This window comes from Hemitrygon akajei, chromosome 3, assembly GCF_048418815.1.
Source record: "Hemitrygon akajei chromosome 3, sHemAka1.3, whole genome shotgun sequence".
NCBI classification, from domain to species: domain Eukaryota; kingdom Metazoa; phylum Chordata; class Chondrichthyes; order Myliobatiformes; family Dasyatidae; genus Hemitrygon; species Hemitrygon akajei.
In genome coordinates, this window is record NC_133126.1 from 3198690 (window position 1) to 3218189 (window position 19500).

At 43.3% G+C, this 19500-nt stretch overlaps 1 protein-coding gene across 1 annotated transcript in view; it reads left to right on the forward strand.

Moving 5' to 3' along the window:
• The first annotated feature begins 4152 nt into the window (after positions 1-4152).
• LOC140724707 (protein unc-79 homolog) overlaps positions 4153-19500 on the forward strand; it is a 436731-nt gene continuing 421383 nt past the window's right edge. The window contains exon 1 of the mRNA XM_073039156.1: positions 4153-4278. Coding sequence (XP_072895257.1) covers positions 4257-4278 — 22 coding nt within the window. The 5' untranslated portion in view covers positions 4153-4256. The remainder of the gene's footprint in view (positions 4279-19500) is intronic.

Genomic DNA, 19500 nt, shown 5'->3' on the forward strand with positions numbered 1-19500 from the left:
CACTTGAAGTAGCCATTCCTGTCCCTGCACTATCCAAGTCTCTGTAATGGCCACAACATCATAGCTCCAAGTACTGATCCACGCTCTAAGCTCATCTGTTTTATTCATGATACATCTCACATTAAAATAGATACATCTCAAACCATCAGTCTGAGCGCGTCCCTTCTCCATCACCTGCCTATCCTCCCTTTCGCATTATCTCCAAGCTTTCTCTATTTGTGAGCCAACCCCCCCTTTCCTCTGACACTTCAGTTCGGTTCCCACTCCCCAGCAATTCTAGTTTAAACTCTCCCCTATAGCCTTAGCAAACCTCCCCACCAGGATATTGGTCCCCCTCGGATTCAAGTACAACCCATCCTTTTTGTACAGGTCACACTTGCCCCAGAAGAGGTCCCAATGATCCAGAAATCTGAATCCCTGCTCCCTGTTCTAATCCCTCAGCCACGCATTTATCCTCCACCTCATTCTATTCCTATACTCACTGAGATTGCTACCTTTGAGGTCTACTTCTCAACTTCTTTCCTAACTCCCTGTAGTCTTTTTTCAGGATCTCCTCCCTTTTCCTACCTATGTCGTTGGTACCAATATGTACCATGACCTCTGGCTGTTCCCTTTCCCACTTCAAGATATCATGGACACGATCAGAAACATCCCAGACTCTGGCACCTGGGAGGCAAACTACCATCCGCATTTCTTTCCTGCATCCACAGAATCGCCTATCTGACCGCCTAACTATAGAGACCCCTATCACTTCTGTCATCCTCTTCCTTTCCCTACACATCTGAGCCACAGGGCCAGACTCTGTGCCAGAGGCATGACCACTGATACTTCCCCCAGGTAGGCCAAGTCACAAACATAAGCAAAGTGTAACCCGCTGTAAGGTACAAGACTGTTGCAGTTTGCTATGGTTTCTGTTGTTGGTCTGTACATGGTGGGGAAGGTGGGGAAGATGGGGAATCTCTGAAGATCTATCTTGGGTCCAACATATTGATGAAATTACAAAAAGGGCATGTACAACAAGCTGGAGGAACTCAGCAGGTCAGGCAGCATCAGCGGAAATGAGCAGTCAACGTTTCGGGCTGAGACCCTTCATCAGGACTGAAGAGGGAGGGGGCAGGGGACCTATAAAGAAGGTGGGGGGAGGGTGGGAAGGAGAAGGCTGGTAGGTGCCAGGTGAAAAACCAGTAAGAGGAAAGATCAATGGGTGGGGGAGGGGAAGCAGGGAGGGGATAGGCAGGAAAGGTGAAGAAGGAATGTAAGGGGAAAGCACTGTGTAGTAGAAGAAGGCAGAATCATGAGAGAGGTGATAGGCAGCTAGCGGAGGAGGCGGAGTGAAACTGGGATGGGGAAGGGAGAGGGAGGGAATTACCAGAAGTTGGAGAATTCAATGTTCAGGCCAAGGGGCTGGAGACTACCCAGACGGTATATGAGGTGTTGCTCCTCCAACCTGAGTTTGGCCTCATCATGGCAATAGAGGAGGCCATGTATGGACATATCCGAACGGGAATGTGAAGCAGAGTTGAAGTGGGTGGCAACTGGGAGATCCTGTCTGTTGTGGAAGACGGAGCAGAGGTGCTTGACAAAGTGGTCCCCCAATCTGCGTCAGGTCACGCCGATGTAGAGGAGGCCACACCGGGAGCACCAAACAGTCCTTCCAGGTGAGGCAACACTTCACTTGTGAGTCTGTTGGGGTCATCTATTGCATCTGGTGCTCCAGGTGAGCTCAATGCCTTCTGTGCTCACTTTCGCCATCAGAACATGGAGGAACCAACGCAAACCCCCACATCTCAAAATGATCCTTTGATCTCAGTGTCTGAAGCTGACGTGCAGACTGCCTTCAGGAGGGTGAATTGAAGGAAACCATCTGGACTGGATGGGGCATCTGGCTGTGTACTAAGGACATGTGCTGTCCAACAGGCTGGTGTATTCACTGAGGTCTTTAACCACTCGCTTTGGCAGTGTATGGAACCCACCTGCTTCAATCAGGCTTCAGTTGTACTGGTGCCCAAGAAGAACATGGTAACCTGCCTCAATGACTATGCCCAGCTGTACATATCCAGAGGGATGAAGCGTTTTGGGGAGGTTGGTGATGAAACATATCAGCTCCTGCCTGAGAAGCAACTTGGATCTGCTCCAATTTGCCTACTGGAGCAACAGGTCCATAGTAGATGCCTTTTCATTGGCTCCTCACTCAGTCCTGGAACATCTGGACAGCAAAGATGCATACATCAGGATGATCTTAATCAACTACAGCTCAGCATTTAATACCATCATCCCTCAAAACTGATCAATGAACTCCTAGATCTTGGCTTCAATACCTCGATGTGCAACTGGATCCTGGATTTTCTCATTTGTAGACCCCAGCCATTTTGGATTGACAACATCATCTCCTCCCTTTTCTCCATCAGCACAGGTGCACAACAGGGCTGTATGCTTAGCCCCCTGCTCTACCTGCTTTACACCTTAGACTGTGTGGCTAAGCAAAGCTCCAATATCATATTCAAATTTGCTGATGACACCACTGTTGTGGGCTGAATCAAAGGTGGTGATGAATCAGCATACAGGAGGAAGATTAAAAATTTGGCTGAGTGGCATCATAAAAACATTCTCTCAGTCAATGTCAATAAGACCAAAGAACTGATTTGTAGACTTCAGGAGAGGGAAACCAGAGATCCATGAGCCAGTAATTATCAGAGAATCAGACATGGCGAGGGTTAGCAACTTTAAATTCCTGGGTGTCACTATTTTGGAAGATCTGTTCTGGGCCCAAATGAAAGTACAATTGTGAAGAAAGCATGGCAGTGCCTCTACTTCCTTAGGAGTCTGTGGAGATTTGGCATGACATCAAAAACTTTGACAAACTTCTGCAGATATGCAATGGAGAGTGTATTGACTAGCTGCATGAGAACACCAATGTTTTTGAATGGAAAATCCTCCCAAAGGTAGGGGATTCGGTCAGTACATTGTTATAACAATCCCAACCATTGAGCACATCTACATGAAACGTTGTCGTAGGAAAGCAGCATCCACCATCAGAGGTCTCCACCACTTTGGTGGTGCCATCACTGTTGCCATTAGGTAGTAGACAGCGTCCATTATTAAAGACCCCCAGCACCCAGGGCATGCCCTTTCCTCACTGTCTCCATCAGGTAGGAGATACAGAAGCCTGAAGGCACACACTCAGCGATTCAGGAACAGCTTCTTCCCCTCTGCCATCTGATTCCTAAATGGACATTGAAGCTTTGGACACTACCTCACTTTTTTAATATACAGTATTTCTGTTTTTGCACATTTTTAATAATCTATTCAATATACATAATTAATTTACTTGTTTATTTATTATTGTTTTATTTTATTTTTTCTCTCTCTCTGCTAGATTATGTATTGCATTGAACTGCTGCTGCTAAGTTAACAAATTTCACACCACATACCAGTGATAGCAAACCTGATTCTGATTCTTATTCTGATATAGGCACCTGAGGACGCACACCATCAGGTTCAAGAACAGTGACTACCCCTCATCCATCAGGCTCTTGAAGAAAAGGGGACAGTCACTTGCCCATCCATTGAGATGTTCCCGCAGTCAATGAATTCAATTTAAGGACTCTTTATCTCGTTATCTCAAGTTCTCTCCATATATTGCTATTTATTTATATTTGCATTTGCAATTTGTTGTCTCCTGCACTCTACCTGATCTTTCATTCAACCTGTTATACTATTCCATAGATTTGCTGAGTATGCCCACAGGAAAATGAATTTCAGGGTTGTACATGGTGACATTAATGTACTTTGATAATAAAAACTTACTTTGAACTTTGGACGTGCTATGCACCACCTGCTCCCACCGCTTCAGGTGACGGGGGAGGGGGGGAGTTGCTAAACAGGTGCTGTACCTGCTTAGCAATATATATATATATATATATTTTTTTTTTTCCTCATTGTAATTTATATATTTTTACTATTATGTATTGCACTGTACTGCTACCTGAAAACAGCGAGATTCCCGACAATATGCCGCTGCCGGAGATATGAAGGTACGACGGCGGGCAGGTGAAGCCGCCGGGCGCCGCCGTTCCCGGTCCAGGCCGGAGGAGGCAGCCGGGTGCTGGGTACCGCGCATGCGCCGCCGTTCCCGGTCCAGGCCGGAGGAGGCAGCCGGGTGCTGGGTACCGCGCATGCGCCGCCGGACTGCCACCCGCTGGAAGATGCTCCATGGCCGATTTGATGCTGGTGACAAGCGCCTTTGAGAAAACAAAATGTCCACCAAAGCCGAACAATGTGAGTATCGAGTTTGTTCTGGCAAAGCAGAGTGCCATTATCAAATGAGAGACGTTATTATTCTGCCGTGTGCCATCTGTCATCCCCCCAAAAACGGAACGGGCCAGGTCAGCTGCTGTCGGTACATGCACCTACATGTTAATTTAGGAATTTAAAGCAACGAAAATAATACAGATGTACTTAGACAGAAGTAGAATTGGGACAGCGATCCTTAAATGTTCCCTCTCTCTGCTGCTGTGGAAGAGGTTGGTTGCCAAGGTCAGCCGTCCTCAGTAATGGGGTGAGAATGGGATAAACAGTAAGGTGCGTAACTGCAAAAGTCCCAGCTATTTATAGTCTTTTTTAAAATTTTCATATTTTATAGACTTGAATCAAAGATGATTTGCTGAAAGTCAAATTAATGAGAGAGAACAAGAGCAGCTAATTATTACAATTATGTATAAAACTGTCATGATATGTACTGATGTTAGTTATTTAACAGTCATGAAAACAGTCCTCTTTTGGAATCTTTTGGAATCATCTTCTCGGGATGACCTGCTGTGTTATTTTCATAAATGACTTTTGATACCATCACTGAGGGGAGATTTGATAGAGATATACAAAATTTTGAGGGGAATAGATAATAGGGAATAGGGGAATAGGTTAGGACTTTATTCCCTGGAGTGTGGGAGAATGAGGGGTGATTTGTTAGAGGTGTATAAAATTATGATGGGTATAGATAGAGTGAATGAAAGCAGGCTTTTTCCACTGAGGCCAGGGGAGAAAAAAACCAGAGGTCATGGGTTAAGGGTGAAGGGGGAAAGGTTTAAAGGGAACATTGGGGGGCTTCTTCACTCAGAGTGTAGTGGGAGTGTGGAATGAGCTGCCAGATGAAGTGGTGAATGCGGGCTCACTTTTAACATTTAAGAAAAACTTGGACAGGTATATGGATGAGAGGAGTATGGAGAGATATGGCCCAGGTGCAGGTCAGTGGGACTAGGCAGAAAAATGGTTCGGCACAGCCAAGAAGGGCCAAAAGGCCTGTTTCTGTGCTTTAATGTTCTATGGTTCTATAAGGTAAAAGCAAGCAGGCATTTTCCACTGAGGTTGGGTGAGACTACATTACAACTAGAGGTCGTGGGTTAAGGGTAAAAGATGTGAAGTTTAGGGAGAATATGAAAGGGAACTTCTTCACCCAGAGGGCGGAGAGAGTGTGGAATGAGCTGCCAGTGGAAGTGGTGGATGTGGGTTTGATTTCACCATTTAAGAGAAACTTGGATATGTATTTCGATGGTTGGGGTTTGGAGCACGATGGTCTAGGTGATGGGACTAGGCAGATTGATGGTCAAGTCAGCACTGAGTAGATGGACTTGCTTCAGTTCTGTAGTGCTTGATGACTCTATAAATCTATCATCTTTGCAAGAAGCATGAACAATGTTCTTCAGGATAGTTGAATTTTAAAAATTATTGCTTGAACGTAGAACAGTACAGAACAGGAACAATGTTGTGCTGAACCCAGTTAAATTAGTAATCAAATGGCCAACTAAACTAATCTCTTCTGCCTACAAAATGTCCATAGCCTTCCAATTTTCTCACATTTGTGTGCCTATCTAAACATCTGTCAAGAATTTATAATGTATTTGCTTCCATTACCTCCCCAGGCAGCACATTCCAGGCATCCACCACTCTCTGTGTAAAAATACTTGCCCCTCACAATTCTCTTGAACTTGCCCCATCCCCCTTTAATTGCATGCCCTCTGATATTAGACATTTCAACCCTAGGAAAATAATACTGTCTGTCTATTCTATCTGTGGCTCTCATAATTTTATAAACGTCTATGAGATCTCTCCTCAGCTTGTACCACTCCAGAGAAAACAACCCATTTACCCAGCTTCTCGTTATAGCACATGCCCTCTAATCCAGGCAACATCCTGGTAAACCTCTTCTGTACCCTCTCCAAAGCCTTGACATCGTTCCTATAATGGGGCGGCAAGAACTGTATGCAATTCTCCAGATGCAGCCTGACTAGAGTTTTATAAAGCTGCAACTTAACTTCATCACTTATGAACTCAATGCCTTGACTTATAAAGGCAAGCCTGATGGATGCCTTCTTAACCATCCTATCAACATGTGTACCACTTTCAGGGAGCTATGTATGAACTTGGACCTCAAGATCCCTCTGTTTGTCAACACTCTTTGGCTATTATAAATTTCATGTTTTGTCTTTATAAAAGTGAATGAAAAATTGGGTAGTCAGAATACAGCATGATAGAATGATCTTGTAAAGCAAATGACACGTCCCATAAGTGCCAAATTCACAAGTATTTTGTGATGAATGGCATTGATAGAAATAGCTTATTACAGTCGGCCCTCCTTATCTGTGGCGTATTGGTTCTGAGACCTCCCATGGATACCAAAAATCGCGGATGCTCAAGGCCCTTATTTAACCTGGTTCAGTATGGTGGTCTTTAGGACCCAGCAGAACCCCGGACTTTATTTAACATGCTCAGTGCGGTGGACATTAGGACCTGGTGGTGAAGCTCTGAATCCGCAGTGTTTCTGTTCACGAAAATAATCACGATCATGATTGAAAATAAAGTGGAAGTAATAAAGCGATCGGAAAGAGGTGAAACACCATCAGTCATTGGAAAAGCGTTAGGCTACAGTCGGTCAACGATTGGAACAATTTTAATGGAGCATGTGAAAGGTCTTGCCCCGATGAAAGCTACAATTATTACTAAGCAACACAGTGCTTTAATTATTGAAATACATATGTTTCTTAAGTGTTTTATATACATAGAAAGGTAAAATATGTACTATATACTAAGAAAAACATTTGACTAACTGATGCGAAATAATACCGGATGTACCTGTTCCGACTTCAAATCCGACTAAAAGATGGACTCAGGAACGGAACTCGTTCATAACCCTGGGACTGCCTGTACTTTTAAGTCATTTCTAGATTACTTATAAGACCTAATACAATGTAAATGCTGTGTAAAAGTTGTTATACTGTATTGTTTAGGGAATAATGACAAGAAAGAATAGTTTGTACATGCGGAATCCGCGGATAAGGAGGGCCGACTGTATATGGTGACAATGTATTTTGCTTATTGGAAGTTAATTTTCAAATAATTTTTTTTTTTAAAAAGCCAAAAAATATCTTAAACAGCTTTTAGTGGCTTTTGAAAACAACTGTAAAACAGTTTGAGGAGATTTGGTATGTCACCAAAGACACTTGCAAATTTCAACAGATGTGCTGTGGAGAACATTCTAACTGGCTGCATCACCATCTGGTTTGGAGGGGTCACTACACAAAATCGAAATAAGCTCTATAAACTTGTAAACTCAATCAGTTCCATCATGGGCACTAGCCTCCCAGCATCGAGGAAGTCTTCAAGGAGTGATGCCTCAAATGGTGGTATCTTTCATTGAGGATCTCCATCACCCAGGTCATGCCCTCTTCTCATTTGTACCATCAAGGAGATGGTACAGGACCCTGAAGAGACACTCAACATTTTAGGAACAGCTTCTTCCCCTCTGCCATGAGATTTCTGAATGGACATTGAACCCATGTGCACTACCTCACTACATTTTTTTTCTTTTTTTGTGCTACTTACTTCATTTAATTTTTCTATCTACTTATGGTAAACATAGTATTTTTATTATGTATTACAATGTACTGCTACTGCAAAATAACAGTTTTCATGACATGTGCCAGTGATATTAAAACTGATTCTGCTTTGCTGTCAACCTCAAATGACTTTGATATACAGTACCAATAAAAGGTATTCATCTCCATTGGAAGTTTTCATGTTTTATTGTTTTACAACATTGAATCACAATGGGGTTAATTTGGTTTTTTTGACACTGATCGATAGGAAAAGACCCTTTTGTGTAAAAGTGAAAACAGATAAGACTATAAGACATAGGAGCAGAATTAGGCCATTCAGCCGATTGAGTCTGCTCCTCCATTTCATCGTGGCTCAACCTGGATCCCATTCAACCCCATACACGTGTCTTCTTGCCATACCCTTTGATGCCCTGACCAATCAGGTATCTATCTACTTCTGCTTTTCAGTATACCCACCGTCTTGGTCTCCACTGCAGTCTGTGGTAGAGCATTTCACAGATTCACCACTCTTTGGATAAAAAAAATTCTCCTTTCCTCTGTTCTAAAAGGTTGCCCCTCAATTTTGAGGCTGTGCCCTCTAATTCTGGATACCCCAAATTGAGGAAACATCCTCTCCATATCCACCTTATGTAGTCCTTTCTACATTTGGCAGGTTTCAATGAGATCCCCATGCATTCTTCTAAATTCCAGTGAATACAGGCCCAAAGTTACCAAATGCGCCTTCATTCCTGGAATCATCCTCATGAACCTCATTTGGACTCTCCAATGACAACACATTCTTTCTGAGAATAGGGCCCAAAACTGTAGACAGCACTCCAAGTGCAGCCTGACTAGTGTCTTATAAAGGCTTAGCTTTATCTGCTTGTTTTTATATTCAATTCCCCTTGAAATAAATGCCAACATTGCATTTGCCTTCTTTACCACAGACTTAATCTGTAAATTAACCTTCTGGGAGTCTTGCATGAGGACTCCAAAGTCTCTGTGCGCCTCTGTTGTTTGAACCTTCTTCCTATTACTTCCTCAGCACTATCTACCAATCCACCTATCTTTGTATCATCTGCAAACTTTGCCACAAAGCCTTCAATTCCACTATCCAAATTATTGACAAACAGTGTGAAAAATAGCAGTCCCAATATTGACCCCTGAGGAGCATCACTAGTCACTGGCAGCCAACCAGAAAAGGCCCCTTTATTCCCATTCGCTACCTCCTGCCTCCTCTGTTATCCATGCTACTATATTTCCTTAAATACCATAGGATTTTTATCTTGTTAAGCAGTCTCATGTGAGGCACCTTATCAAATGCCTTCTGAAAATCCAAGTGAATGACATCTACTGCCTCTTCTTTGCCCACCCTGCTTGTTACTTCAAATACTCTAACATATTTTTAGGCCAGATTTTCTTTTATTGAACCATACTGACTTTGATTTATTTTATCATTAGTCTCCAAGTATCTTGAAACCTCATCCTTAATAATAGACTCCAACACTTTCTCAACCACTGAGGTTAGGCTAATTGGCCTATAATTTCTGCTCTTTTGTCTTCCTTTTTAAAGAGTGGAGTGACATTTGCAATTTTCCAGTCCAGATCTGTACAAAATGATCTAAGTTAATTGCAAATATAAACCACAAAATAATTGATTGCACAAGTATTCACCTCCTATAATATGACACACTAAATCATCACTGGTGCAGCAATTGGTTTTGGAAGTCACATAATTAGTTAGTTGGAGACCTGTGTGCAGTTGAGGTGTTTCAATTGATTGTAGTAAAAATACACCCATCTGGAAGGTTCAACTGCTGGTGAGTCAGTATCCTGGTTAAGAACTACACCATGATGACAAAAGAACACTCCAAGCAACTCTGCGAAAAGTTTATGGAAAAACACAAGTCACTGTAGCAGGCACTAGAAGGTGTGGGAAGGCCATTATACAAAAAAAGTTCCAAGTCACTAAATGTCCCCTGGAGTACAGCCAATCATCAAGAATTGTAAAGAATACAGCATAGCTTTAAACCTGCCTTGAGCAGACCATCCTCAAAAACTGAGTGACCGTGCAAGAAGGGAACTAGTGAGGGAGCCCACCAAGAGACCTATGACAAATCTGGAGAAGTTACAAGCTTCAGTGACTGAGATGGGAAAGACTGTGCCTACAACAACTGTTGCCTGGGTGCAGCTTTATGAGAGAGTGGAAAAGAGAAAGCCACTGTTGGGGAAAAAAATCTCCCCTGAGAGATCGGCTAGAGTTTGCCAGAAGGCATATGGGAATCTCTGAAGTCAGCTGGAAGAAGACTGTATGGTCTGATGAAACCAAAATTGAGTTTGTTGGCCATCAGACTAAACGTTATGTTTGGCATAAGCCATACACCACACATTGTCAAAAACACGCCATCCCTACTGTGAAGCATGATGGTGGTGGCATCATGCTGTGGGGATGCTTCACTGCAACAGGCCCTGGAAGGTTTGTGAAGGTAGAGGGTAAAATGAATGCAGCAAAATACAGGGAAATCCCAGAGGAAAGCCTAATGCAGTTTGTAAGGAAACTGTGACTTGGGAGATTTGTTTTCCAGCAAGACAATGACCTCAAACACAAAGCCAAAGCTACGCAGGAATGACTAAAAACAGCGAAGTGGCTGAGTTAGAGTCTGGACCTCAATCCAAATGAGGATTAGTGGTTGGACTTGAAAATCGCTGTTCACTTATGATCCCCATGCAATCTGACAGAGCTTGAGAAGTTTGATAAAGAAAAATAGGGAAAAATTGCAGTGTCTAGATGTGCAAAGCTGATGGAGACCTATTCACACAGACTCAAGGCTGTAATTCCTGCCAAAGGTGCATCTACTAAATACTGACTTGAAGGGGTGAATACTTCTGCAATCAATTATGTTGTGTTTTATACTTATAATTAACTTGGGTCATTTTGTAGAGATCTGTTTTCACTGTGACACAAAAGAGTCTTTTTCTGTTGATCATTGTCAAAAAAGTCAAATTAAATCCACTGTGATTCGATGTTGTAAAACAATAAAACTTGAAAACTTTGGGGGGGGGGGGGAATACTTTTTATAGGCACTGTAGTTGTGCTAGACTGCTGTATTATGTGTGTAAACTGCCATGGTGCCCCAACTCTCAGTAATTCAGAACCGGATCATGAAGACCCTAGAGAGACTTGTTCTAGAGAAGCTCCGGCCTGTGGTTAGGCCACACTTAGACCCCCTCCAGTTTGCCTATCAGCCCTGACTAGGAGTTGAGGATGCCATCGTCTACCTGCTGAACCGTGTCTATGCCCACCTGGACAAGCCGGTGAGCACTGTGAAGGTCATGTTTTTGACTTCTCCAGTACGTTCAACACCATCCGCCCTGCTCTGCTGGGTGAGAAGCTGACAATGATGCAGGTGGATGCTTCCCTCGTGTCATGGATTATTGATTACCTGGCTGGCAGACCACAGTACGTGCGCTTGCAATACTGTGTGTCAGACAGTGGTCAGCAGCACTGGGGCTCCACAGGAGACTGTCCTGTCTCCCTTTCTCTTCACCATCTACACCTTGGACTTCAACTACTGCACAGAGTCTTGCCATCTTCAGAAGTTTTCTGATGACTCTGCCATAGTTGGATGCATCAGCAAGGGAGATGAGGCTGAGTATAGGGCTACGGTGGGAAACTTTGTCACATGGTGCGAGCAGAATCATCTGCAGCTTAATGTGAAAAAGACTAAGGAGCTGGTAGTGGACTCGAGGAGGGCTAAGGCACCAGTGACCCCTGTTTCCATCTAAGGGGTCTGTGTGGACATGGTGGAGGATTACAAATCCCTGGGGATACAAATTGACAATAAACTGGACTGGTCAAAGAACACTGAGGCTGTCGACAAGAAGAGTCAGAGCCGTCTCTATTTCATGAGGAGACTGAGGTCCTTTAACATCTGCCGGACGATGCTGAGGATGTTCTACAAGTCTGTGGTGGCCAGTGCTATCATGTTTGCTGTTGTGTGCTGGGGCAGCAGGCTGAGGGTAGCAGACACCAACAGACTCAACAAACTCATTCGTAAGGCCAGTGATGTTGTGGGGCTGGAACTGGACTCTCTGATGGTGGTGTCTGAAAAGTGGATGCTGTCCAAGTTGCATGCCATCTTGGATAATGACTCCCATCCACTCCATAATGTACTGGTTAGGCACAGGAGTACATTCAGCCAGAGACTCATTCCACTGAGATGTAACTCTGAGCGTCATAGGAAGTCATTCCTACCTGTGGCCATCAAACTTTACAACTCCTCCCTCGGAGTGTCAAACACCCTGAGCCAATAGGCTGGTCCTGGACTTATTTCCACTTGGCATGATTAACTTATTATTATTTAATTATTTATGGTTTTTATATCGCTATATTTCTTCACTATTCTTGGTGCGGCTGTAATGAAACCCAATTTCCCTCGGGATCAATAAAGTATGTCTGTCAGTCTGTCTGGAAGTTAATTTGGAGAGGAAAGTGTTCCCTTTCATCTACTGCTCTGGTTTGTCTAAGTGATAAAAATTAACAAATGTGTAAACTTGCTGAAAAATGCAGTGCAAGGGATCATGTGAATATGAAGCCTTGGTATGATGGTGTTTAAGACATTTGATTTTAAAATCATATGACATAGGAGAATTAGGCTATTTGGTCCATCGTGCCCACTCTTCCATCATGGCTGATTTATTATCCCTCTCTTTCCCCATTCTTCTGCCTCATCTCTCCTTAAATCTGGATGTACTGACTGATCAAGAACCTATCAACTCTGCTTTAAATATACCCAATGACTTGGCCTCCACATCATTCTGTGGGAATGAATTCCACAGATTCATCACCTCTGGCAAAAGCAATTCCTCATCTTCTTTGTTCTAAATGGACAACCCTATATTCTGAATCTGTGCCCTCTGGTCCCAGACTCCCCCACTATAGGAAATATCCTCTTCACAATGTAGAATATCAGTCAGTTGGAGCTTTTTGACCTGAACTTGTGTGCTGATGTGGCTGTGTCATTCCAAACAAATGAAGAATTTCCAACACGTCCTTCAAGTGCAAAGTGGTGGACAAGCTTTGGGGGGAATTGAGGGTAGAACCAGCTGGCATGTGTTAAAATAATTGTTGTCGCCGATAATAAAATAACCAAAGTAGCTGAACCCAAAACACATGCACTCTTATGACTCAGGCATTCTTTTTATTTTACTTATGCACAAGGAGAACAGCATGGGCTCCTGTCACCCACACTATTTTAGACATAATTGGCACATCAGTTACAGACAACACACACAAAATGCTGGTGGAACACAGCAGGCCAGGCAGCATCTATAAGGAGAAGCACTGTTGACGTTTCGGGCCGATACCCTTCGTCAGGACTAACTGAAAGGAGAGATACTAAGAGATTTGAAAGTAGTGGGGGGAGGGGGAAATGCGAAATGATAGGAGAAGACCGGAGGGGGTGGGATGAAGCTAAGAGCTGGAAAAGTGATTGGCGAAAGTGATACAGAGCTGGAGAAGGGAAAGGATCATGGGACGGGAGGCCTTGGGAGAAATAAAAGGGGAGGGGGGAGCACCAGCAGGAGATGGAGAACAGGAAGTTACAGTAACATCAGTTACAGATATTATAAATTGTGTATGTTTGACTTGCAAGATCAAACTCATTCACAATGGAGGTGTTAAAGTCAATCAAAACAGTAAAGGCAATAGAGCCTTTGTTGTTGGGTGTGTTTCACATCCCTCTGTTATCTTGGTTGTCTCTTGCACCCCCTATTGTGTAAAGAGGTGGGAAGTTTTAGGAAGACCTTTCTTCACTAGAGGCCTTACTCGTCTGGTTTCAGTACATACCCAGCTTATCTTGTCTGTATTAAGCAGGGGTGTCTCTGGCATCACACTTCAAAGTTCTCACTTGACTGCAACTGTCCCAGGCTATCCTTTGCTTTGCTGCAACTTCCACACACGTGTAGCAACTGCATATCTGGCCAAGTTCAGATTCCGTGAGGAAGCTGACATAAAACTAGAAACACAGGAAATACTCAGCAGCTCAGGACTGATCTGTGGAGAAGGAAAAAAGAGTTAATATTTCAAATTCGCTGGGAGTGGGGGTGATGGCTTGTTCACCGAGGCTGATTTGCTTGGAAATAGTGAAAGATAAATGAGGGCAAAGGAACGAAAAATCCCCCTCTAACCCAACCCTGAAAAAAAATTAGAATTGTGACAGTCACTGAAAATCTGAAGTGACGCATCATGCTTGAAATACCCAGTGGAGAGCAACACATTGAGCAGACAGAAAAACTAAATTATTTCAAAATGGTTTAATGTCATTTCCAGTACGAGTGTAAAGGAGGATGAAATAATTGTTACTCTGGATCCGATGCAATACAAAACAAAAATACAATTAGATAAAGAATGCGATAATAAAAACACAATAAATATAAAATATAAAATACCTTGTATACAAAGATTGAACGTAAGTTTACAAAATAACATTAAAAAAACATAGAAAACCTACAGCACAATACAGGCCCTTCGGCCCACAATGTTGTGCTGAACATGACCTTACCTTAGAAATTACTAGGCTTACCTATAGCCCTCTATTTTTCTAAGCTCCATGTTCCTATCCAAAAGTCTCTTAAAAGACCCTATTGTATCTGCCACCACCACTGTTGTTGGCAGCCCATTCCACACTCTCACCACACTCTGAGTAAAAAACTTACCCCTGCCATCTCCTCTGTACCTACTCCCCAGCACCTTAAACTTGTGTCCTCTTGTGGCAGCCATTTCAGCCCTGGGAAAAAAACCTCTGACTATCTACACGATCAAAGCCTCTCATCATCTTATACATCTCTATCAGACCTCTCATCCTAGTTGCTCCAAGGAGAAAAGGCCGAGTTCACTCAACCTATTCTCATAAGACATGCTCCCCAATCCAGGCAACATCCTTGTAAATCTCCTCTGCACCGTTTCTATGGTTTCCACATCCTTCCTGTAGTGAGGCAACCAGAACTGAGCACAGTACTCCAAGTGGGGTCTGACCAGGGTCCTGTACAGCTGCAGAAGGACCTCTTTATTCCTATACTCAATTCCTCTTGTTATAAAAGCCAGCATGCCATTAGCTTTCTTCACTGCCTGCTGTACCTGCATGCTTGCTTTCATTGACTGATGTACAAGAACACCTAGATCTCGTTGTACTCCCCCTTTTCCTAACTCGACTCCATTTAGATAGTAATCTGCCTTCCTGTTCTTTCCACCAAAGTGGATAACCTCACATTTATCCACATTAAACTGCATCTGCCATACATTTGCCCACTCACCCAACCTGTCCAAGTCACCCTGCATTCTCATAACATCCTCCTGACATTTCACACTGCCACCCAGCTTTGTGTCATCTGCAAATTTGCTAATGTTACTTTTAATCCCTTCATCTAAATCATTAATGTATATTGTAAACAGCTGCGGTCCCAGCACCGAACCTTGCGGTACCCCACTGGTCACAGCCTGCCATTCTGAAAGGGACCCGTTAATCACTACTCTTTGTTTCCTGTCAGCCAGCCAATTTTCAATCCATGTCAGTACTCTGTCCCCAATACCATGTGCCCTAATTTTGCCCACTAAACTCTAATGTGGGACTTTATCAAAATCTTTCTGGAAGTCCAGGTACACTACATCCACTGGCTCTCCCTTGTCCATTTTCATAGTTACTTTATTAATACTATATTCTGCCATCATAGTGGACCTCCAAGATGAACCACTTCACATTTATCTGGGTTGAACTCCATCTACCACTTCTCAGCCCAGTTTTGCATCCTATCAATGCCCCACTGTAACCTCTGACAGCCCTCCACACTACCCACAACACCCCCAAACTTTGTGTCATCAGCAAATGTACTAACCCATCCCTCCACTTCCTCATCCAGGTCATTTATAAAAATCACGAAAAGTAAGGGTCCTGAGGCACTCCACTGGTGACCGACCTCCATGCAGAATATGACCCGTCTACAACCACTCTTTGCCTTCTGTTGGTAAGCTAGTTCTGGATCCACAAATCAATGTCCCCTTGGATCCCATGCCTCCTTACTTTCTCAATTAGCCTTACATGGAGAACTTTATCAAATGCCTTGCTGAAATCCATATACACTCCATCTACTGCTCTTCCTTCATCAATGTGTTTAGTCACATCCTCAAAAAATTCAATCCCACTTGTAAGGGACAACCTGACCTTGACAAAGTCATGCTGACTATTCCTAACCATGTCATGCCTCTCCAAATGTTCATAGATCCTGCCTCTCAAGATCTTTTCCATCAACTTAACAACCACTGAAATGAGACTTGTCTATAATTTCCTGGGCTATCACTACTCCCTTTCTTGAATAAGGGAACAACATCCACAACCCTCCAATCCTCTGGAACCTCTGCTGTCCCCATTGATGATGAAAAGATCATTGCCAGAGGCTCAGCAATTTCTTCCCTTGCCTCCCCCAGTAGCCTGGGGTATATCTTGTCCAGTCTCAGTGACTTAGCCAACTTGATGCTCTCCAAAAGCTCCAGCACATCCTTGTTCTTAATATCTATATGTTCAAGCTTTTCAGTCCACAGTAAGTCATCTCTATAATCACCAAGATCCTTTTCTGTAGTGAATACTTAAGCAAAGTACACATTATGTATCTCTGCTGTCTCCTATGGTTCCATACACACTTTTCCACTGTCACACTTAATTGGTCCTATTCTTTCATGTCTTATCCTCTTGTTCTTTACATACTTGTAGAATGCCTTGGAGTTGTCCATAATCCTGTCTGCCAAGGCCTTCTCATGGCCCCTTCTGGCTCTCCTAATTTAATTCTTAAGCTCCTTTCTGCTAGCCTTATAATCTTCTAGATCTCTATCATCACCTAGTTTTTTGAACCTTTTGTAAGCTTTTCTTTTCTTCTTGACTAGATTAACAACAGCCTTTGTACACCATGGTTCCTGTACCCTACCATCCTTTCCCTGTCTCATTGGAATGTACCTATGCAGATTGCCACCCAAATATCCCCTGAACATTTGCCACGTTTCTTCCGTACATTTCCCTAAGAACATCTGTTCCCAATTTGTTTCCACGTTCCTGCCTGGTAGCTTTGTATTTCCCCTTACTCCAATTAAACACTTTCCTGACTTGTCTGTTCCTATCCCTCTCCAATGCTATGGTAAAGGAGATAGAGTTGTGATCACTATCTCCAAAATGTTCCCCCACTGAGAGACCTGACATTTGACCAGGTTCATTTCCCAATACCAGATCAAATATAGCCTCTCCTTTTGTAGGCTTATCTACATACTGTGTCAAGATACCTTCCTGAACACACCTAACCATCTCCACCCCATCTAAGCCCCTTGCTGTAGGGAGATGCCAATCAATATTTGGGAACTTAAAATCTCCCACTACAACAACCCTGTTATTATTACTGCTTTCCAGAATCTATGTCCCTATCTGCTCCTCGATGTCCCTGTTACTATTGGGAGGTCTATAAAAATCCCAGTAGAGTTATTGACCCCTTCTTGTTCCTAAATTCCACCCACAGAGAGTTGTAGACAAATCCTCCATGACTTCCTCCTTTTCTGCAGCCGTGATGCTATCTCTGATCAACAGTACCATGCCCCCACCTCTTTTGTCTGCCTCCCTGTCCTTTCTGAAGCATCTAAAGCCTGGCACTCGAAGTAACCATTCCTGTCCCTGAGCCATCGAAATCTCTATAATGGCCACAACATTATAGCTAAGTACTGATCTATGTTTTAAGCTCATCCACTTTGTTCATAATACTCCTTGCATTAAAATAGACACATCTCAAACCATCGGTCTGAGTGCATGCCTTCTCTATCATCTGCCTATCCGCCGTCTTGCACTATCTCCAAGCTTTCCTTATTTGTGAGCCAATTGCTTCTTTCTCCAACTCTTCAGTTCGGTTCCCACCCCTCCAGCAATTCTAGTTGAAACTCTCCAATGGACTGGATGGGCTGATGGCCCTGTTTCTGTGCTGTACTTTTGTATGTCTGTATGAGGGGTGATTGATAAGTTTGTGGCCTAAGGTAGAAGGAGTCAATTTTTAAAAACCTAGCTCATTTATTTTTCAACATAGTCCCCTCCTACATTTACACACTTAGTCCAGCGGTCGTGGAGCATAACCATATAACCATATAACAATTACAGCACGGAAACAGGCCATCTCAGCCCTTCTAATCTGTGCTGAACCCTTACTCTCACCTAGTCCCGCCGACATGCACTCAGCCCATAACCCTCCATTCCTTTCCATATACCTATCCAATTTTACTTTAACTGACAATATCGAACCTGCCTCTACCACTTCTACTGGAAGCTCGTTCCACACAGCTACCACTCTCTGAGTAAAGAAGTTCCCCCTTGTGTTACCCCTAAACATTTACCCCCTAACTCTCAACTCATGTCCTCTTGTTTGAATCTCCCTTACTCTCAATGGAAAAAGCCTATCCACGTCAACTCTATCTATCCCCCTCATAATTTTAAATATTTCTATCAAGTCCCCCCTCAACCTTCTACGCTCCAAAGAATAAAGACCTAACTTGTTCAACCTTTTTCTGTAACTTAGGTGTTGAAACCCAGGTAACATTCTAGTAAATCTTCTCTGTACTCTCTCTATTTTGTTGACATCTTTCCTATAATTCAGTGACCAGAACTGTACACAATACTCCAAATTTGGCCTTACCAATGCATTGTACAATTTTAACATTACATCCCAACTCCTATACTCAATGCTCTGATTTATAAAGGCTAGCATACCAAAAGCTTTCTTCATCACCTTATCCACATGAGATTCCACCTTCAGGGAACTATGCACCATTATTCCTAGATCACTCTGTTCTACTGCATTCTTCAATGCTCTACCATTTACCATGTATGTCCTATTTTGATTATTCCTACCAAACTGTAGTACCTCACACTTATCAGCATTAAATTCCATCTGCCATCTTTCAGCCTACTCTTCTAACTGGCTTAAATCTTTCTGCAAGCTTTGAAAACCTACTTCATTATCCACAACGCCCCCTATCTTCATATCACCTGCATACTTACTAATCCAATTTACCGCCCCATCATCCAGATCATTAATGTATATGACAAACAACATTGGAACCAGTACAGATCCCTGAGGCACACCACTAGTCACCGGCCTCCAACCTGATAAACAGTTATCCACCACTACTCTCTGGCATCTTCCATCTAGCCACTGTTGAATTCATTTTACTACTTCAATATTACTCTACTGATAATATGTTGTTGCAACAGTAATCCTGCTCAGTATGAGAGGAACCGCAGGTTCGGACATTTGGTGTATGTGCTTGGCTAAGGAGCCAATGGTGCGAAGCTACCATCCGCGGGATTATGACTGAACGCCTCTGTCAGAATCCTGCCTAAACACAGTGATACCCTATCGCCAGGGATCACTGGTTGGCCTGGGGTAACTGGCCGCCTCGCGCGGCCGGCGATGTGCCGTTGTGGCGCGGACAGATGGGCTTTGAACTTTTCTAACTAACTTTCTGTGTGCAACCTTGTCAAAAGCCTTACTGAAGTCCATATAGACAACATTCACTGCTTTACCCTCGTCAACTTTCCTCGTAACCTCT